Source organism: Monodelphis domestica, chromosome 2 (assembly GCF_027887165.1).
Source record: "Monodelphis domestica isolate mMonDom1 chromosome 2, mMonDom1.pri, whole genome shotgun sequence".
NCBI classification, from domain to species: Eukaryota; Metazoa; Chordata; class Mammalia; order Didelphimorphia; family Didelphidae; genus Monodelphis; species Monodelphis domestica.
The window spans coordinates 534,987,876-535,010,214 of record NC_077228.1 but is presented as its reverse complement, the minus strand read 5'-3'; the positions used below and the strand labels follow the sequence as shown (position 1 = coordinate 535,010,214).

The 22,339-nt window shown below is 41.8% G+C and overlaps 1 protein-coding gene across 8 annotated transcripts in view; it reads right to left on the bottom strand.

Annotated features, from left to right (window-relative positions):
• The window catches only part of LOC100022490 (zinc finger protein OZF-like), a 111,921-nt gene that overhangs the window by 16,945 nt on the left and 72,637 nt on the right, over nt 1-22,339 (bottom strand). For 6 of the 8 annotated variants that reach the window (XM_056814454.1, XM_056814452.1, XM_016429339.2 and 3 more), the window contains one exon: nt 11,211-12,916. In XM_056814454.1, the coding sequence (XP_056670432.1) occupies nt 11,928-12,916 (989 nt within the window). In that variant the 3' untranslated portion in view covers nt 11,211-11,927. Of the gene's footprint in view, nt 1-1,571; nt 1,699-3,698; nt 3,776-11,210; nt 12,917-22,339 lie in introns of those variants that run through there. The other 2 variants (XM_056814457.1, XM_056814456.1) reach the window with 1 other exon arrangement.

The following is a 22,339-nucleotide window of genomic DNA, read 5'->3' as shown; positions in this document are numbered from 1 at the left end:
ATAGAAAGAAGGCAGGAGTGGTAATCATGATATCTGATAAAGCCAATGCAAAAATAGACCTGATCAAAAGGGATAGGGAAGGTAATTATATTTTGTTAAAAGGGACTCTAGATAACGAGGAAATATCATTAATCAACATGTATGCACCAAATAATATAGCACCCAAATTTCTAATGGAGAAACTAGGAGAATTGAAGGAAGAAATAGACAATAAAACCATACTAGTGGGAGACTTAAACCAACCATTATTAAATTTAGATAAATCAAATCATATAATGAGGGGGCCGTTTTCCTGAACAAGGCTGACTGCTCTATGTGCACAAGAGATTCCATTACGTCCTCAGTTCTGCTGCAGAATGTCCACTTCACTCATTCCCTCTCTGCTTCTCCACTGCCTACATTGCCACATCTCCCCTATTTGTGAAGACCCACCAGTCGCTGCTGCCTGCTGTCTCCTCCCTCTCCTCTTCTGTGGCTTACCTCCCTGAGGAGCCCACCCAGAACACATGCCTCCAACTCCTTCCCTCTCACTCTCTCCTTAACCCACTACAGGCTGGATTCCAAACTCATCATTCAATGAGAAGTGCTCTCTCTAAACTCAATAATGATGACTCAATGGCCAATGGCTTTTTAAAAACATCTCCTTTAGCCTTTGAAATCAATCTGCCCATCACCCTCTCTTCCTGCCCTTTCTCTTCTCTAAGTGCCTCTCTACTCAGTGACACTCCTCTATCCTGATACTCTTCTTACCAAGAAGATGACTCCTTCTCAGTAACCAGAGGTTCCAGAGAAGAGTAAGCACATCAGAGGAAAGGAGCCAGAGGAGCTCAATTCATACAAAGCAACAACCTCTTGCTCAGAAACATTTTACCTACTGGCCATAAAAGATTTGGGATTGTTGGAAAAGAATTTCTCTCTCCATTATGTTGTCTTTTATTTAAATGGCATAAGTCAGTGATCTCAAGGTCGAACACCACTGAGTAATTCAGGTATACACAAGACCTCAGAGAAAGGAAGTTAAAGAACCAACAAGATAGGTAATTTATTGCATAGGCATTGCCCCCCTAGGTGACCCCAGCAAATAAGAAATTATGGTTTGTTCCTGAGATGTGATGTGTGAGAGCTAGTGAATGAAGAAAGCTTATAAATGGAAGACCAAGAGGTCTTTGGAGTCTTCTGGCTGGAGCTTGGAACCTGGAGGAAATCTTGTCATTGCTTAGCTTCAACACATCATGGTCACCAAACAGGGTAGAAAGCTAAGTAACTTTCTACCTCTTTCCTACCTTTCCCTCTCTTTAATACTACGACTACTACTACTACTACTACTACTACTACTACTACTACTACTACTACTACTACTACTACTACTGTGATTTAATGCAATTAAAAATCTAATAGCAGTCTCATCATTTAATTTTAATTATTACAGGATTGTCCCCATAGGATGTGTGGCCTTAAGTGTTCTTATCTAATAAGACAACATTTATGTATACCTTTCTTAGCCTACAGCAAATGAGCTTGCAAAAATTCCAACATACTGACACTGATTCACATGGGCTGTTTCTGCTTACCTATGGAGACCAGGTTCTCATAGTTCTCCAACATCACATTCCTGTGCAGGGCCCTCTGGGCAGGATCCAGGTGTCTCCACTCTTCCCAGGTGAATTCCACAGCCACATCCTTGAAAGTCAAAGTCTCCTGAATGGAACAACACATTCCTACTTAATCAGGACAAGTCCTCTAAGAATATTTCTTCATTATCCACCTGCTCTCTGCCTCACTTGATACTGAACTCAGGAGCCAGTGTAGAAGCTTCCTGAGTTTTTTCCCAACAAGGAACCCCAAAAATATCATGTCATTTCAGTCTGTATAGAAAAGCCAAAGATCAATTTTGTAAGACAGGATTTTTAGCAATATATCCTCAAGAAGACTGTGTTCCATCCTCATCTATCCTTCCATCATAAGAGGTTTAAAGGAAAAGTGGGTTTAAGTGCTGAAACCTAAGACCAAGATATGATCTAGGCATGTTTTGTATTTACTATAGAGCTAATGAATTCAACATTCTCTTCAGGTTTTGTGACTACATTGTGATAAATTAATTATTGTCAAAATATGTAAGAATAACTGCTATAATGTAGAATCATAGGACTTAAGGAATCCTTACAGAGGGCAAATGATGAGAAAAGATTGTTTGAGGGTATGGAAATTTGTTTCTGGATTACTGGTGAGCAGAATTTCTCTGAGTTGAAATGAGTGAGACTTGTCTTTTAAGGAAAAAGAAGGCTTCTGGGATTTAATGGTGACAAAGTACACAAAGGACAGAGAATGTCCTGGGATGGTTACAGAGGCATATTCTGGGCTCACCTAGGAATGCACCTTTTCTGACCATAATACTACTGTCCATCTATGGTACTTCACCAGCAATATCAAACTCTGACTCCCACTGAATCCCCTTATGAAGATACAGTTCCTTGAGGAAGATTCCTCATGTGCAGTAGAAGTAGGGAATAAAGGAGGTCAGAATAAGCTCCCTCTGGGGGCCAGGGGTAAACTCTTGCCCAAGTCAGCATAACTGCTCCAGCAGCTAAGCAGAGAGTCCCTGTATTGTCAACCCCTCAGCTAGATGCAACTGCCAAATCTCGACATCCTATTGTTCAACATTTCATGTTAGCCCCCTATACTATAAAAAGTGTTCCCCTAGCCAAGCCAGTGCGGCTCCTTCTTTGGGGCAGCCCTAACGTATTACATTTCTTAAAGGTGATTACTTGCATTGTCTCTGTTTCTCCATTCCAGGGGGATTATCTCAGACCCTACGTCTCAAATGGGAATCTGAGAACTAAGCATGAAATTTCATCATGGCAACTCCATTCAGCATCAAGGGATAATTGCTGTTTCTCCAGCATTTTCTTTCTCCTTGTTCTCATCTCCATTTCATTTTTTCTTTTAAACCCTTACCTTCTGTCTTGGAGTCTCCAAGGCAGAAGAGAGGAAAGGGCTAGGCAATGGGGGTTAAGTAACTTGCCCAGGGTCACACAGCTGGGAAATGTCTAAGGACAGATTTGAACCTAGGACCTCCCGTATCTAGGTCTTACTCTCAGTCCACTAAGACACCCAGCTGCCCCCTCATGTCCATTTCATTTTAAAAGATTGTTTAATAATTCTTCATTTAACATTTATCAAATGGAATGATGAGTTCTCTCTATATGAAAAGGCAGTTTCTATTATGTTGCCTTTTTAAAAACTATATAAGTTCAACATGCCACTTTCACAGCTGTCTGACAAATCCTGGTATTGATACTTCTTCACTTTTTTCTGGGAATTTTTAAAAATTTCCCACAAATCCATTCTGTTTTTTTTTTGTTTTTGTTTTTGTTTTTAATTTAAACACTTACCTTCCATCTTGGAATCAATACTGTGTATTAGTTCCAAGGCAGAAGAGTGGTACCGGCGAGGCATTGGGGATTAAGTGACTTGCCCAGGGTAACACGGCTGGGAAGTGTCTGAGGCGACATTTGAACCTAAGACCTCCCACCTCTAGGCCTGCTTCTCCATTCACTGTGCTACTCAATCTACTGAGGCTTGGGTCCCAAAATGAATTTGAGTGAGCACAATTTGAGTGAAGACAGGAAAGAAATGTTAGGAAAGAGAGGCAAAGGAAGGAGACAGAACAAAGGAGAAAGAGAGTAAAAGGAACTTACCTGAAACTTGGAAGCCAGGACTCCAGAAGTCCCTCCTTCCTTCTCCTCTATGTTGCTGACTTGGGGAAGAGCCATATCTGCAGAAACAGAGCTAGATAAGGAGATGTCCTAGGCTAGGCCAATCTTGCTTTGTGGCACCTAGACAAATACCTCACTAGCACCCTCAGGCCCCAAGCCCATCTGCATTGTCAATGCTCCTGGACAGATCACTCCTCTACCAAATCCTCTAACCCAGGCTGATCTCACAATTCCTGCTGGAGAAAGCTATGACTATGAATTTTGTCTAGGGTTCATTGGCCCTCACCACTGCCCCTTGTGACAAGAAAATCACTTTAAAAAACTGATATATATTAATTTAAGGTCGCCAAGGAATTCAGCTATGTAATTCCTAAATGAAAACTCAAGTCAGCCGTCAACCTTTTATAGAGTTTAATTACAAACAGGAGGAAGAAAGGAATTAGAGAGAGAGGGAGAGAGGGAGAGAGAAAGGGGAGAGAAGGGAATAGGGCTTAAATACCCCTTTTGTTTAGGCTGGGCCAAAAGGCCCAAGGCCTTAGCTGGGGCAAAGAAAGGAGATCAGTCCCTATTACTCACGTGACCAAAATGGAGAAACAGTCTCAGGTCCCCCCACCTCCAGCTTCCTTCAGAGCAAGCTTCTCAGAACACCTCTCCAACCATTCAGAGCCAAAACTCTCCAACCACCCCTCAGTCCTCAGACCCCTCTATCTTTAAGGAAACCATCCAAGTTCCCTCCCCTCAGTTCTCACATCTACCAATCACTGTCCATGTCTCCCTGTGCCAATGGTGGCTCTAGCTTAACCCAGGACCGCCCAGAGGTCTGTGGCTTTGCACATGTCTGTTGAAGGTTATATTCTCAAATAATTAAATCTTGATCCTTTGCTACAGCCCTTCCTAAATCCTGTTACCCTGAGTAGGGTAGAGATTGGAATAATTAAATTTTAATCTATGCTGTAGCCCTTCCTAAATCCTGTTAGGACTGAGTAGGGTGGAGATTGCAATTTCCAAGACCTGGTTCTGTCATTCCAAGTATCTCCATTGTATCAATTCTAAAATCAATCATGACTCGAAGAAATTCCTGTTCTATGCTTAAGCATAGGTCAAAGCCCTTTCCATTGTTCAGCAAAAGGTTTCTGTCCTAAAGTAATCTTAAGAAGGGAGGAGGAGGAACCTCCCATGCCAATGGGGTTCACATTCCAATAGAGTTCCCTATGAAATTTCCCAATGGTGAAATTTCCAACATTTATAAGTCTAAGAAATTTTAAGGTTTATAATCTAGTAACCCTTTCTTTCACCTTTACTGGCACCTGCTCCAGCTAAGGACCTTGGAATGCCCCCATTTTCAATTAGGTCTATGTGTGGGTGAGTGAAAAAGGCTGGCTCTACTCCCTGGCTTTCCTGGAGGGAGGTACTAGCCTCTGGAGGGGCCCTTAACCTGGGAGGAGGTCTCTGGGCTAAAACCTATGTTAATTGGCCCTCAGGCCCTCCAGTTGGGGCTTCTGGAGTTTTGCCACAGTAAAGTCAGGGCTTAAGCAATAGTAAATCTCATTAATTTAATTTCTTACTCTACCCTCTTTTTCATTTCTCTACCTTCACTTTCCCTCTATTTTATGAATGAATTGCTAAAATTCATTGTGAATTGATTTAAAAAAATTTTTTAAACCTTTTCTTTTTAGCCTTTATTTTCTGGCCATTACACTCCCCAAAGGTAAGGGATAAAATTTCTCACACTGGGAAGATTCCATTCCCGCACTGATGCTCCTGGAATTCTAAACCTTCTCCCGGTGTGTCAGGGCCACATCTCCCATTCTTGCCCATCCTTTTTGTTTTCTCCTTGCTGTGACTTCACTCACGTCCTTTCTGCCCAGCTGGGAGAAGGACTGGCTTCACTACTCCCCTGGAGCTGGATGAAACGTTGCAGAGTAGGGATACTCTCCTGGGTTGGACTCCCTTCCTAGAGGGGAAATCCAAAACCACCTTCTAGTTCCACTAAAGCAGAGGCCTATAAAGAGACAACAATATTACTTTGGGATCTAGGGACCAGATTCATATTCCCAGCTGGGAACTGACCCTCTCTCTGAGGCCTGGGCTCCTGAGGACTCTGCTAGGAGCCACTGAGGCCAGAGAAAGGATGGAGATAGCAGGAGTGCCATGAAATCACAATCACAGTATTGGAAATCAGAAGTTGGACATGCAACTAAGCAGGTCAGGAATTTCATTCATTGAAGAAACAAACTCACATCTCACACTGGGAAGGAAACAATGATTTGTGACTTTAAGGCAAGGATTAGCAATGTCAAGACAATTTTGATACCCTTACTCAATTTAATCAGTGATTATACATTTCGGTGCAATTTAATGGGAATCAGTGATTACAATTAGTGAGTTAAGCTGAATAGGAGGAAATTTGAGGTCCTTTTCTTAGGTAATACTATAGGAATAAGAGTTATGGAAGTTAGTAGTAATGAACCAACAAAGGACTTGGGTGTACTTTTCAGGTATCAAAAATCTTATTAATTGTATTTGATCTATTAAAGAGATTCATGCTATAGTAGTTAATTCTGTATTTGGGATCTCTCTCAGCTTGTAAAGCTCTGTTAACATAAAACCAATTCCCAAGTGTAAGGATAATTTTACGGTTGTGACCTAAAGTAAATTAATTTGGTCGCCAAGGAATATCCCAAATAAAATACCCAAGTGAGTTTGGAAATTTATTGTGATTTCATCAATATAGAGGGAAGAAATTAAGCAGAAGAGAGAGAAAAAGATTATAGGATTTCTCCTGCCTGGCCTGTGCCAGGGGGAGTTCAAATTCCTCCACCACAAGGACTTTGAAGATTAAAGGTTTTCTCTAAAAGGACAATGTTTGGAAGGTAAAGGAGAAAGCAATCAGCCTAAACTCCAACAGAGCTCAGAGAAGAGCCTCACTTGAACTAGGTTACTAGGTTTCCTCCAGTATGGTATCAAGGAAAACTCGCCAATAAGCCGGACAATAGCTGCCACCACTCCAAGATGCCAAGCTGCTCAGCAAGGTGCCACCAGCCACCTCTCTGCTGCAAAAGAGTCTGGAGAGAGGAAGTGATGCCAAATATACAAACAGTTTAAAATCACTTTCCTTGGTCTCATTTGTACCAATGGTAGCTTAAGCTTGATTTAGGACAGCCCAAGAGTCCTTCAGCAGTTTCTGAATTGTCATTTGCTAGCACATGTCTAGCAAAGGCCATCTTCTTAGATACTTAATCCTTAAGTATGGGTGTAGACATTCCTCATTTTGTGAGACTAAGTAGGGTGGAGTAATCTAAAGTTCACACAAGTCTGTGATGTTCAAAATTAGCTCCTGTGAGAACATAGTACACAGAAAGTAAAATATCCTGGAACTATCCAATATAATGGACTTTGCTACTAGTAGCAGTACAACAAGCCAGGCCCTTCTGGGAAGGACTTCTGGGAAAGAATGCTATCCACATTGTCAGAAAGAACTGTGAGAGTAGAAATGCAAAAGCAAAACGGATAACATCACTTATCACATGGATATATGGATACAGCGTTTGGGGTTTAGGCTTTTAAAAAATCACTCTATAGCAAAAATGAATAATATAGAAATAGGTATCAAGTGATAACATTTGTACAATCCAGTTTGCTTATTGGCTCTGGGAGGGGGGAAGGAAGAGGGGACATGGAGATAATGGTTCATAGAAGCAGAAAAAAATATTTAAAATTTCAAAAAAAGAAATGATTTCCTGTGCCTTAGCAACAGTTCTCACACCCCTGAATCATTAGCACCATTCCCAAGTGACCCTTGAATTTAAAACTACATGATCCTAAGAGCCGCCATCATTGAGTTCTTGGATCCAATGATATTGTTGACCAAAGCCATGCTAAGATGGCCAGATGGATGGCCGACGACTTAAGACCTTGCTGACAGGGTCTCCTGACCTGGGGAAGGTCTCAGGACAGGATATGATTGATGACCTGTGAAAAGACCAGTGGACTTAAAATGGCTCTGGATGATGTTCGAGTCCCTTAGTCTATCACAGGAGCTCCCCCAATTCTGCAGAGACCAGTCATGGAACTGTAGCACCCCATTCTATTTTTGATAGCCTTCCAAGATTTACAAACCCTCTGAGACCCTGAGGAGCGGGTCCCGGACTGTGAGCCAGGTCTTGGACACAGTTGTTTAATGACCACCAGATTCCCTAATGAATTGATTGATTATGCCTGGGGCTCTGACTTGATGACTGTTGTGACAGATAGGATATTTTGGGACCAAAAGCAATTTCAAGAAGGTGGGGCATGTGGGTTTTTTTTTTCATGGCACCTGCCTTGGCACACAAAGTAGAGGAGACAAAGGAGAAACCAGTGTATCTGAAGTTTCCTTATAACGGTAGCCCAACAGGAGAGGCAGGGGCAGCTCTCATCAGACCCCAACAAGGCCTGGGCTCTCCAAGGAGAAACAACCCCAGGACACATAAATTATTACTGCTGGGCAGATGGGCCAGCAGGATGTGAAAAGTCAGGGGATGCCCACATTCTTCTTGGGGCATTAGGTCCTCCCAGAAAAGGTGGTTGGAAAATAGGTGAGAAGCAGAGGCCAAGAAAACACCTTCTACACAAGAGGCCTTCTAGATCATCCGGTCACGTACCTGAGACTTCACCATTACACACGTGTGCACAAACAGCACCCCAATGTACTCTCCAGCATGTAATATGGAGTATCTCATATGAAAACCACCAACCAATTAATCCATGAACCAAAAAGCATTTCTTGGTCATGCCAGACCCCATGCTGGGCACAGCAGAGCAAAGACAAAAGACTAGGAAGGAGCTAAGGGGCCAGGAGGGAGACAAGATGTGCCACAGGTCTGTGCCAAAGAGATTTAAGGCAACAGTAGGGAGGGAATACTTCTGCTGGGCGTTGAAAGACTCTAAGGATCCAGGAGGCAGGCGGGCAGAGAGGGCATGCCAGGCATGGGGCACAGCCAGAGGAAATGCACAGAGACTGCAGCAGCTGAAGGGCAAAATCTGGGCATTCTGTACCTGGAGAGGATTTTTGGTTCCTGGAGGGAGCAGGGCACCAGTGGACATTCTGGAGTGGGAGACTGCCATAAAGCCCTGGGCTGGTTGTGTGCCTCAGAGGTGGTAAAGTCTTGGGACAAGGAGGCCCATCAGGGTCCTGAAGCACAGGAGTGAGGGGTCAGGTGTGTGGGGAAAGGAGGGGACAGAAATGAGACCGATGGTGGATACAGGAGGCAAGACCTGCCCAGTGCATGGAGGTGAAGGGGAAAGAGACTGAGGCACCACCCAGCATTCCAAAGCTTCCCACCTGGCTGTCTGAGGTTCACAAGAGGATTTTTTATAAAGAGTTTCTGAGATTGAGAGGCAAAGGGGTCCTCTGAGGTGTCCAGAGGCAGCCCCTGATTTTACAGGTTAGGAAACTGAGTCCCAGGATGTGAATCTACAGCCTCCACCTCCAGAGTCAGGGCTCCATTCTCTGACCCATGGAGTAGCACAGGATGGAGCTGAGCAGAGCAAAAGGTGGAACCATTATCCTGGAAGGCCGGAAGACAGAGTGAGATTTACCCTGAGGGACTGAAAAGATGGAGGAAGGCTATGAGAGGTCACAGCCACTGAGTGGGCACTAGGGGATGATGGTCCAGCACAGGAGGCTAAGTTGGGGCAGATGGACATAAAGCAACCCAAGGAGAGACAGTGGTCAAGGGTGCCTTGTGTGTGACAGTACCAATATGGCAGACCAGTCGTTCGGAAGGGCTGGGAAAACTGCCACAATAGGTGATAACAAGAGAGGGAAGAGAGAGTGGGAGAGAGAGACACACACACAGAGAGACAGAGAGAGAGACAGAGACAGAGACAGAGACACAAAGACAGAGACACAGAGACAGAGAGAATGAGAGACAGAGAAAATGAGAGACAGTAAGAGAGAGAGAGAGAGAGAGAGAGAGAGAGAGAGAGGAAGCAAGGAAGAAAGGAAGGGGGGGAGGGGTGGGGGAAGGGAGAGAAGGAGGGAGGAAGAGGAAGGAAGGCCATGTGGGATGCAGGAGGCAGGAAAGGAGAGGAAAGTCTGGTATTCTATCACTGTAAAGATCAGTGGCCAGAGGGAGGCAGGCAGGGCTGGTGGAGGCTTGGACTGACCTGACAGTTCTGGGCATGTGTGAGGGCACCAGGAGTTGGGGAAGGTGGAAACTCTAAGATGGGGCACAAGTGTGGGCAGGGTGGCAGGGGAGACAGAGGGAAGGAGAACACACACTCCTCCTGCACAGGGTACTGAGTGCAGGGTCAGGAGTTAGGGAGATCCGAGTTCAAATCCAGCTGAGATATTTACTGGCTTCTGTGACCCTGGGCAAATTACTTAACTCTATTTGCCTCAGTTTCCCCTTTAGCTGGAGAAAGAAATGGCCGGCTGCTCCACTATCTTTGCAAGAAAACCCTAAACAGGGTCATGAAGAGCGAGAAGAGACAGAAAAACCACTGAACAAGAGAAAGCTCCATTTCCCAGGGCTATGGAGGAAGCACCTACTACCCTGCCTGGCACACAGAAGGGAAAGAGGCGGCTGGAAGGAAGTGAGAGGGACTTGGGTGGGGAGAGGCCACGCTGCCACACTACCAGGGGAGGGAGAGGTCACGGGACAGGCCATTTCTAGGTCAGGACTTCAGGAGAGCCTGGAGGGGGTTTCGTAGAGAGAGGACAGACAAAGGCTCAGAGAGCAAAGATGAGGGTGGGGGAGGGGCGGGAGGAAACAGTTCTTCCTGGGAAGAAGAGGGGAGGTCTGCCCATCGCAGAAGGGCGGGCACAACACCCTTCGCAGGCCTCTGCACTCCCGGAGGTCCCCCCCACCCAAGCTCATAGAACCCAGCCCACACCCACCCACGTGTTTCCCTTGGCTCTCCCCTCCCCAACCCGCGTGCCCAGACTGATTCTGGTATCTAAAGTGAAGAGGGGGAGGGGGAAGCCAACTGGGTTGTGCGTGCGCACTACGATCTTCACCCCAACACTGACACACCGGTGGGCATTCCTGCCCTCCCTCTCCCGTGGACTCTGCAAGCTTCCATAGAATGGAGGAGGCAGAGCCCAGAGCTGAAATACGCATGTGCACTCCTCCAGGACTCTGGCTCACGTGACTGCGAGCTTCAGTAGTAGGGCAGGGCCACAGCAGGCTAGAAGGACAGCCAGAGGAGGCAATCAGGTAAAGCACCGCCCCTGTGACCAGCCTTCAGCGGGCATTCTGGGATACATAGTCTGAGTGGCTCCTCCATTTCCCCGCCCACCCTCACACCCCTTCAGGCACCAGGGTTCCTTTCCGCTCTGTTCTTCCCCTTCCTTCTTGGCAGGGAAAGATTTTAAAACCAAGCAAGACTTAGAAAGAGTCACAAAATGTAAAATAAATAATTTTGAATACATCAAATTAAAAAGGTTTTGTACAAACAAAACCAATGTAACCAAAATCAGAAGGGTAGCAACAAATTGGGAAACAATCGTCATAAAAACCTCTGACAAAGGTTTAATTACTCAAATTTACATAGAGCTAAATCAATTGTACAAAAAATCAAGCCATTCTCCAATTGATAAATGGGCAAGGGACATGAACAGGCAGTTCTCAGCCAAAGAAATCAAAACTATTAATAAGCACATGAAAAAGTGTTCTATATCTCTTATAATTTTCTCTCATTTTCAACCTCACTCATATATGAGCATTTTTACTTTTTTGGTACACTGGATAGAAGCATACCAATCCCAGACATTCGCTAGTACTATGACCCTAGGCAAGTCATAAGTCCTCTGCTCATTCCATTTGCTTCACTTGTAAAATGAGAATAATTATTACACTAAACCCTTATGGTTCTTATGAGAACCAAATGAGCTAATATTCATGAAATGCACTGCACACAGTAGGTGCTATATAACTGATAGATATTACTTTTTTATTATGATTTTGATTTTTACTATCTATTCCCCAATTCTGCCCTTCTTAAACTGTAATTGTTCTCACACTTCTATTCACTTATTTCCCTGTTTAACTAAATAGATTTCCATTCATAAAACACCCTCTTTTCCCTGGATCATTTAACAGTCAGGTTCATGATCTTTTACTTCTTCTTGAACTATCACTATGTTTGTATTGTATACTAGACTCTGAGCTCTGACAACAGGGACTGTCTTTTGTTACACTTTGTGAAGGGTCCTGCAATCTTCCTTTAGTTAGCAGGCGACCCCAGGGTCATCAGTAGAGCAAAAGTTCCCAAAGGTATGGCTGGGATCCACACAGCTGCCAAGGACTGTTGTTTACTGACTTGGCAGTGGTTGAGAGAAAATACGGGTTGACTTTTGACTGAGGACTTTACTAAGCCAGTATAAGATTTCTCTCTAGTGTGGATTTTCTGATGTACAGTAAGACCAGCCTTCTGGGTAAAAGCCTTTCCACATTGATTACATTCAAAAGGTTTCTCTCCAGAGTGGATTCTCTTATGTACAGTAAGCCTGGTCCTACACATAAAAGCCTTTCCACACTGATTACATTCATAAGGAGACTCTCCAGTGTGAATTTTCTGATGTGCAGTAAGACTTGCCTTTTGTATAAAACCTTTTCCACACTGATTACATTCAAAAGGTTTCTCTCCAGTGTGGATACTTTGATGTGCAGTAAGACTCACCTTTTGTATAAAACCTTTTCCACACTGATTACATTCAAAAGGTTTCTCTCCAGTGTGGATTCTCTGATGTACAGTAAGACTCGCCCTTTGTATAAAAGCTTTTCCACATTGATTACATTCATAAGGTTTTTCTCTAGTGTGACTTCTCTGATGTATGGTAAGACCAGATTTCTGGGTAAAAGCCTTTCCACATTGATTACATTCATAAGGTTTCTCTCCAGTGTGGATTCTCTGATGTACAGTAAGCTTGTGCCTCCGTATAAAAGCTTTTCCACACAGATTACATTGATAAGGTTTCTCTCCAGTGTGAATTCTTTGATGTACAGTAAGATAAGCTCTCTTTTCAAATGTTTTACCACATTGATTACATTCGTAAGGCTTCCCTCCAGTGTGGATTTTCTGATGTACATCAAAGTTTTCCCTCAAAGTGGAATCACAGGCACCATCACCAATGCATCTTTGCTTCTGAGTTTCTTCCCCAGAAAGGCTTAACTCTGCAGTCATCTCTTTCCTTTCAAGTCTGATCTTCCCTTCTGAAAGAAACAAACAACATAAACGTATAGTCACATAGACATCTATATATCCCTTGTCCTTCACTGGCAGAATAAAAACTGATTTTCATTCTATTTGTCCAGGAAAAGAGATAAGTTTACAAACACAAATAGGCAGAAACAATCATTTCAATGTGCCATTAGCTCACAACTAAAGGATGACGTCACTGATAAAGAGTTTTACTCATATTCATATTAGATCCTCACAAGAAACTTGGAGCACAGGCAGGGGAAGCATTCTCATTGCATTCACAGCTCAGGCCATGAGCTCAGAGTATCTGAATGATTTGAACAAAATCCTAAAAGCTGAGACTAGAATTAAACTCCGTAAAGTGGTCTCTACATTCAGTCTTTCTTTTTCACTTTGAGTGTCTGTTGTGAATTTCAAAACAACTCAACCCTGTTCAAACCATTCTTTAGAGGATGGGATTTAGCTATTTCCTGATCAATAACAATAGAGGTATTTGGAATGACAGAATCAGGTCTTGGAAACTACAATCTCTACCCTACTCAGGGTAACAGGATTTAGGAAGGGCTGCAACAAAGCTCAAGATTTAATTATTTGAGAATATGGCCTTCAACAGACATATGCAAAGGGGACAGACCTCTGGGTGGACCTGGGTTAACCTAGAGCCACCATTGGCACAGGGGAGACACAGGAAGTGAGGTAGAGGACAGTTGAGGAGTCTGGGGACTTCCTGTGTGGAGGAAAGGAGGTTGTTGGTGCCTGGTGCTTGAGGTGGAGGCCCTGAGACTGTTTCTCCATTTTGGTCCATTTTGGTCATAGAGACTGATCTCTTTTCTTTGCCTCAGCTATCTAAGGGCTTGGGCCTTTGGCCCAGCCTAAGCAGAGGGGGTTTTTAAGCCCTATTCCCTTCTCTTCTCTTCTCTTCTCTTCTCTTCTCTTCTCTTCTCTTCTCTTCTCTTCTCTTCTCTTCTCTTCTCTTCTCTTCTCTTCTCTTCTCTTCTCCTCTTCTCTCTCTCTCTCTCTCTCTCTCTCTCTCTCTCTCTCTCTCTCTCTCTCTCTCTCTCTCTCTCTCTCTCTCTCTGTCTCTCTCTCTATGTCTCTCTGTCTCTCTCTCTGTAAAACCTTTCATCCTCCTGTTTGGGATTAAAAACTCCATAAAAGGTTGACTGCTGACTTGAGTTTTCATTTAGGAATTACGTAGCTGAATTTCTTGGCGACCTTAAATTAATATGTATCAGTCTTTTAACGTGATTTCCATATCACATCGTGCTCTCAGTCCTCTCTTCACAGATAATTATACTACTTGGTGCATATATACATAAGATTTATATTATTCCATGATGTATTATCTGTAAGCATAATATAATTTTCTTTTTTCTTTCTTCTTTTTTTCCCTTTAAACACTTACCTTCCATCATGGAATCAATACTATGTATTGGTTCCAAGTCAGAAGAGCACTAAAGGCTAGGCAATGGGGGTCAAGTAACTTGCCTAGGGCCACACAGCTAGGAAGTGTCTGAGAACAGATTTGAACCTAGGACCTTCTGCCTCCAGGATGTAATTTTCATCTTTTCTGTTACAGTAGCTGAGATCACATGATGAATGCCAACACTATTTTTTTCTATTGACACGAGCCATAAGGAATTTACTTTTTGGGAATAGTCATTACTTATTGCTTTTTAAAAAATTTATCCTTAAATGTAGCTGATTACTAAAATAAAAATAGATTCCTTATAAAAAACAGCATTTTAAAAAATGAAAGGCATTATGAGGCATCTGGGTGATTCAGTGGATAAAGAGGGAGGTCTAGAGATGGGAGATCTTGAGTTCAAATGTGACCCTAAAACACTTTCTAGCTGTGTCAGCCCTGGGCAGTCACTCAACCCCATTGCCTAAACATTCACGCTCTTCTGCATTATTGGTTCCCTTGGAGGTGCTCACTGTGACCCAAGAGATGTGAGCTCAAAACGTGTGAATGGCAGCTCAAATAGTAAAGAATTCGCTAGTTTTCTAAGGAAGCTATTTTTCCTCTGGGATAAGCATGTGCTTGTTCAAAATTAATAAATTTCTTTCTGCAGTGATTCCAATCATTATGGTGGAGGATATAATGCTTTTGGGGTTCATGTAGTGATCAGATTAAACCCTGACTGCTTCTGACTATGGGCACCATTTCCTTTCTGTTACCCAATTGCACATCAAATTCTTTCCAAACTTCTGGGAAGGTTGACCATTTATGTGTGTGAAGATCATTTACAGCAGTCCTAGGGTCCTGCCGAGGACCCTGCATTCCTGGAGCTACCTCTAGTAAGAGAATCTTAAAATGTATAAGCTCCATATGTAGAACGATTCATCGGGAGAGATGTGTCATGTTAAATCTCCTAGAATACCAAAGTGAGGAGATTTATCCTGCTGGTCTCCCAAAGAATCAAAGGGAAGACTGTGAAAAGGAAATATGTCCTTCCCCATTTCCACTACAAGTACCTAGCATGGGACGGGGAAGCAATGACTATGTGAGGGAAATCATGGGGTAGATTAGGTGATGAAGATAGAATGGCAGCTAGAAAAAGGCAGCAATGGAGTCAAGAATATGAAGAAACAGGGGGCTGGGCAATCTTCCCCTGCACAGCACCACTGAGAGCCAAGATCACTTTTGAGGGAGGAATCCTTGTATTATGCCTCTGTTTGGCTAACCCACTGTCACATGGCATGTGCAAGATGAGTTTCTGGTTGTTTTTTGAATTCCATTTCTCCATATTACCAATGGGAAATTTTATTTTATTTTTTATTTTTTTTACTTGAGTATATGGAATCAGTATTAATGTTTTTGATTTTGAAAGATAAGTTTGCAATACCTATTAGCCCTAATACTAATGTATACCCAAAAGATTTAGACTATGAAACCTGCCATTGAGTGTTATTATAGGACTCCAATTAATATTTGTATCTGATTTCAGAAGAAGGGATTACTAAGGATCTACTGTACAGTGCAAAGAAGCACAAAGTCAAGGAGACCAACAATCCCTATGGGATTGATAAGGATCTATGCCAACACAGAGGACTTGTTTTGGGGATTGAGGATGCAGATGTATGGCAAATTCAGACACTAGACTTCCTTGTGCCATGTAAACCTTAAAAATTCCCAGACCCTACCTCATTACATTGGATTAAGACCATTCCCCAGTTGGGCAGTGAACTCTACTTAGATCAGGAATGTCAGAACTCTACTTCACCTACTTAAACCTACCCTAGGAAAAGATGGAATTGTAAACTCTTTTCTGAACAATGAAAAGTATTTAAACCCATACTTAAGCCATGTCTATTTTTAGAACTAATAAAAAGGGGTGCTAAGTACCTATAAAGGTCAAGCAACTTGTGAATTTTACAAGGAACAAAGAGGTGAGAAACTTACTCAGAGCTTTCCTGATGTAAATTACTCAAAAGATTAGTTGACTCAGGTGTGTAAACCTTAAAATTTCTTAGACTTATAAATGTTAGAAATTTCACCATTGGGAAATTTCATACTTGGAAAATTTCTTAGTGATAGTCTATTGGAATGTGAACCCCATTGGCATGGGAGGTTCCTCCTCCTCCCTTCTTAAGATTACTTTAGGACAGAAACCTTTTGCTAAACAATGGAAAGGGCTTTGACCTATGCTTAAGCATAGAACAGGAATTTCTTTGAGTCATGATTGATTTTAGAATTGATACAATGGAGATACATGGAATCAATCTCCACCCTACTCAGTCCTAACAGGATTTAGGAAGGGCTGCAGCCTAGATCAAAATTTAATTATTCCAATCTCTACCCTACTCAGGGTAACAGGATTTAGGAAGGGCTGTAGCAAAAGATCAAGATTTAATTATTTGAGAATATGACCTTCAGCAGACATGTGCAAAGCCACAGACCTCTGGGTGGTCCTGGGTTAAACTAGAGCCACCATTGGCACAGGAAAAATGATGGACAGTGATTGGTAGATGTGAGAACTGAGGGGAGGGAACTTGAATGGTTTCCTTAAAGATAGAGGGGTCTGAGGACTGGGGTGGTTGGTTGGAGAGTTTTGGCTCTGAGTGGTTGGAGAGGTACTCTGAGAAGCTGGCTCTGAAGGAAGCTGGATGTGGAGTGTAAAAAATAGACTCGAATACAGGACTACAATCCCCATGAGCCTTTGCTCCACTTCCCCAGAATGCCTTGTAATCTCACCTGGGCCGAGATCGAGAAGATATTTAAGCAAAGGCTTTTGAAGGTCTGGGCGCTTTTGGACTTCCGTTTTTGGAGCAGAGGCGTCTCTTCCGTGATGTGAGGTTATTTTGTCTAGGCCTCTGGCCTAGGCACATGTTTCTTACTTGTATATTCTTAATCTTTAACCTTTAATAAACCTCTAAAAAATATATATTCCTTGCAGAGAGAAACTAATTTCTACCTGCCTCAGTCTCCCCGTCTCCCCTAAATTTTAATCTTTACAGTTGGCGACCACTAGATTGGATGAGAACTTCTCAAAAAAAATTTTTTTAGCCTAGAGAATTTTTTTTAAAGCCAAGGTTCTCCGAGATGCTCTTTAGAAAACCATCTTGATCAGCTCCTGCCTGCGGCCCTCTCCGGCTCCTGCGTCTGCTCCTGGCCTCTCACCTGGTGCCTGAGCTGTGCTCCAGCTCCCGGCCCGACCCACCCCGGCGGTCTGTCTCACCCATCTGGCCTCTGACTCAGCTGACTCACCACCCAGATCCTTGGAGCAGATCGCTCAGGACTCATTGCGACCAGCTGGTAACAGTATTGGCCACGTGGGTGGAGGGGAAAGAAGAGAGGGAAAGGAGACCGGGTAATTTTCCCTTAGACTAAGCCTCCACGTGGCTGGGGGTATTGGCCACAGGGGTATCAGAGAGGGGAAAGACAGAAAAGACTAAAGAGAAGAAACAGATCTTTTCAAACAGAAACTTAATAGCAATGGGCTGTTTAAAAGGATTTTTGACTCTTCTGGCAATTTCATTGATTTTGCCTGCCTATCTGGGAGCAGACTCAGCCCAAAGATTCAACTTTAACTTTGGGGAGGAAAATGGGTGGCCCAGCGAACTGGAAGCCAGGCCCAGAGACGGGAGGTCTCTAGTTAAAATCTGGCCTCCGATGCTTCCCAGCTATGGGGCCCTGGACAGATCCCTTGAACCCCATAGCCTAGCCTTTACTACTCTACCTTCGGACAATAGACATTTAAATGGATAATTAAAAACAAACAAACAAAAAAAAAAACCCAAGGAACTTTGAAGAGACTAAAGGCTATATTCTAAGGCATTTCAGACTCCAATGGTTTATAAACATCTCTGTATTCTATTGCATTGTTTTGTTATGGTTTAACTTTGTGATTTTAAGATCATATATTACTGGATTGAATATTATTCTGTGAACTGAAGGTTGATTGAATTTATTTTGAATGTACTGAGTTTTGAAATTCTGTTGTTTTTCCCCTATAACTGTTGAACAAATATTGTTGTGAATAAGCCCATATATGAAAAAACAGCTTTTTTCTATTTTGCTGAGGATAGATGGACTTCAGAACTGGTTATAATTGTATTAACAACCTTTGAAAATTTAATGTGCTAAATACCTCAAATGATTTGATTTTAAGGGTTTTTTAAATATGATTTTGGAATTTTTTTTAACAGTCTGGTTATTTTTGCCTGCCCCTACCACGAGGTAAGGCCCATTCTAGTAGCTGAAGTGAAATGTATTTTATAACCCCCAACCTTCCCACATGTGAATGGAAGTTGGGCAGTTAATTTCAGGGCATTTGTACCCTTGGGAAAAGCCTCCAAAAGGAGCACCCTTTATTTATACTCTTCAGCTCACTACTTTACTTGCACCAGAATGATATATAGATTTCTTGATTATGTTCTAAACCCAAGATGAGTTTTACTTTGTTTTAAAAAAATATGTTTAAATACCAAGGTTGAAAGATTGCTATGTTTGTAAAAATTGTGACAAATGTCCATCAATTCATAGGTTTTAAAAATGTCATACAGCAACTTATGTGAAATATGAAAGTGTGTTTGTTTGCTATTGTAATTAATTGGGATATTGAGAATTTTGGGGATTTTGATATCTACATATTTGTACTACTGTATTTTTAAAGATGAAAAAATTGTTAACCTTGTTCAATTCATTTGCCTTCTACTCACAGTGATCATGGCCAGATACAAAGAGGAAATGGATCTCATTTTTTGGTGAGAAAGCCTTGCATATCTCTTGCCAATTGATTCATATACCTCATACCTCAGCCATGCATCCCTAACTGATTCTGAATCTTTCAATCACCCACAACACGGGGGAATGTAAAAATATCATTATTTAAATTGCAAAGTTTAAATTCCTTTTGAGAAGAATTTTAGGTGAAGAAGATGCTACCTCTCTGAATCCAGAACTGAACTGTTGGAGAAGCCACCATGAAGAAGCCTCCAGACCACAAGTTGCACAAAATTGAACTTTGGGTGTGGTTGATTGAACATTTATTTGTATGTATACTTTTATGCCAAAGGGGACTGCCCCCTAACGGCTTTTTGTCAATGTGTTCAGAAATTATTGGTTTTATTCTTTTTTCTCTTATCCTCACACTATTGTAATCTTTTAAGTTTATTATGTTTTTATGATCCTTTTGGGGAAAAATTAATTTTTCCACAAATGATCACACGGGGGGATGTAAAAAATAGACTCGAATACAGGACTACAATCCCTATGAGCCTTTGCTCCACTTCCCCAGAATGCCTTGTAATCTCACCTGGGCCGAGATCGAGAAGATATTTAAGCAAAGGCTTTTGAAGGTCTGGGCGCTTTTGGACTTCCCTAGAGACAGAAGGTCCTGGGTTCAAATCGGACTTCGGATACTTCCCAGCTGTGTGACTCTGGTAGTTAGATAGAAAACAGCTGTTTTAAATCTCAGCAACAGGACCCTAAAGTCCTGGCTGGAAGAGCTGTTTCTAAATATCCTTTCCCTTAAGGAACAACTTCCTGGATTAGAAAAAAAAAAACCCTGTGGAAAGTTTGTTGCTTTGCCCTGCTCCCCACGTGTTTTGTGAAATTACAAAATATATATATATAAAAATGAGTACTACATTCTTTGACAATTATATGGCAGCTGAAGAATTAGGGGCATTGAGGAATGAAGGATACCTCCAAATTTTTATATTAATAGGTACTGTCATTTTTGTACTCCTCAATACTATATTTAGAGATGCTAAAATAGAAAATATTGAGGATAAAATAGAAAAAATTGAGGATAAAATGCAATCCCAATTAGAAGATCTAAAATGTTTCCTACAGGATCAATGGGCAAACACCCACTCTACCAGAAACAGACCTGTTTCTGAACCTTTGAATGAGGAATTTCCTTCACTGAAATAGAGAAGGAAAACACCGTCCCTATAGCCCAGTTAACAGACTGCTTCTCTCATGTAGTGCAAATCTTGTCTGAATTTAATCCCCAAAACCCTTCCCCTGCAATCCCAGTTTCTCATGTTCCCTCTCCTACAGAAAACCAAAATCCAACGCAAAGGAGATCTTGTCCTCCTAGAGAAACCTGTCCTTGTCAAACTGACCCACAGGTACAAAATTCAACTAGAGGCCCGTTTCCTCTAAGAGAAGTACCTGAAATAGGACGGAATGGGGATGTGGTGACTTTAAGACATAGGATACCGTTTACTCCCCAAGAAATAAATGAATTTACACGAAATATCCCCACATATGAACAAGATCCTTTTCTAGTAACAAAAAAGATGGGAGACATATTTTTTTCAGTATAATCCTTCTTACAAGGATGTTGAGAACTTACTACAGGCTTTTTTAAGTGAACATGAAAAAAATAAAATAATTGCTCATGTCAACAAAACCCGGGGGCGTAATGCAGCACATTGGCCATCTCAGGATCCCGAATGGGACTATAACAATCCTGAGGATTATCTACAACTATTCCTTTGTAGAGAAGCCATCCTCACAGCAATGAAGGAATGCGCAGACAGTACAGATAAGTGGATGGAACTGGAAAAAAATTAAGCAAAAGGAAGAAGAATCACCGTCCAGATTTATGGATAGAATTATCAAGTTTGGGGACAGATACTTAGATTGGGACTTAACTAAAGAGAGTAGTTTAAGACAAGTTAGAAGAATCTTTGTAAATAACTCTTGCAAAGCAATTAAGAATTATTTTAGAACACAATGCCCAAGATGGTCAGATATGGACCTTGAAGAATTGCGAAAAACAGCTATATATGTTTTAAAGGGAAAGATAGAAAAGGAGGAAGAAAATAATGACGACATGGACGAAATGAAGAAAAAAATGAGATATTTAATAGATAGGATGACTAAATTAGAAAGTGGGCATGATAATGAACCAACGACAATTGCCCCTCTCCAGAAATCCAATTATCAATCCATTACTTGCCACTTCTGTGGGAAGAAGGGCCACAAAATGATAGAATGTAGAACCTTTCTTAAGATGTTTGGAAGGAATACACAGTTTAATAATAGTTTTAGAAATAATAACTATAGAAATGATGATAATGGTTATAGAAACCAGAATTCTAGAAATTATAATAATGACTATGGAAATAACTATAATGAATATAGAAATAAGAACTTTAGAAACCAGAATTATAGAAATAGGAATTGGGAAAATAATGACAATTCTCCAAATGAAGAAAATGATAATACTCAACAACAATATATGAGAAATGGCGCTCGTCCAAAACATGCTTGGGGTGCTAATGAACCTCAGAGAGGTGCCCTTCAGGAGGGTGCCCAAGAAACTTCCTAATATAATGAAGATGATTCTTCTTAGATTGTATTGATTTTGTTGATATTAATTAACCTTTTTCAGTTTTTTTTTTCTCCTCTCCAAATAGTAGGAAAGAAGGAACAAAGAACTTAAGACTATGATTGGCAAATTATGCACTGAGACCCATTTAAAATGGCCTGAAATTCTCCCTCTGGCCCTATTTTATCTTAGAAGCAGGCCTAGAGGAGACTTACATATTTCACCATTTGAGATGCTTTTTGGACATCCGCCTATACAGGCTAAGCCTTTCTCCCCGGCTTATACATCGCTATTAGGGGGAGATATTACTATTGCTTCCTATATACAGGAGTTACAGCACAAACTACGTGAACTTCATGAATCTGGAGCTGTAGTACAAGCCGGACCATTAGACTTTTCTCTGCATGACCTGAACCCAGGAGATAAAGTTTATATCAAGAATTTCAAGCAAACTGGAGCAACTCAACCTTTATGGGAAGGACCATCCCAAATACTATTAACTACTCCAACATCTATAAAGATTGGAGAAAGGGACTCTTGGATTCACTGCTCACATATGAAGAAAGCATCTTCTGCTGAGACTGATTGACTCTATCCTATCATATGAATTGTGACTCTATCTTATCATATGAATTGGAGATA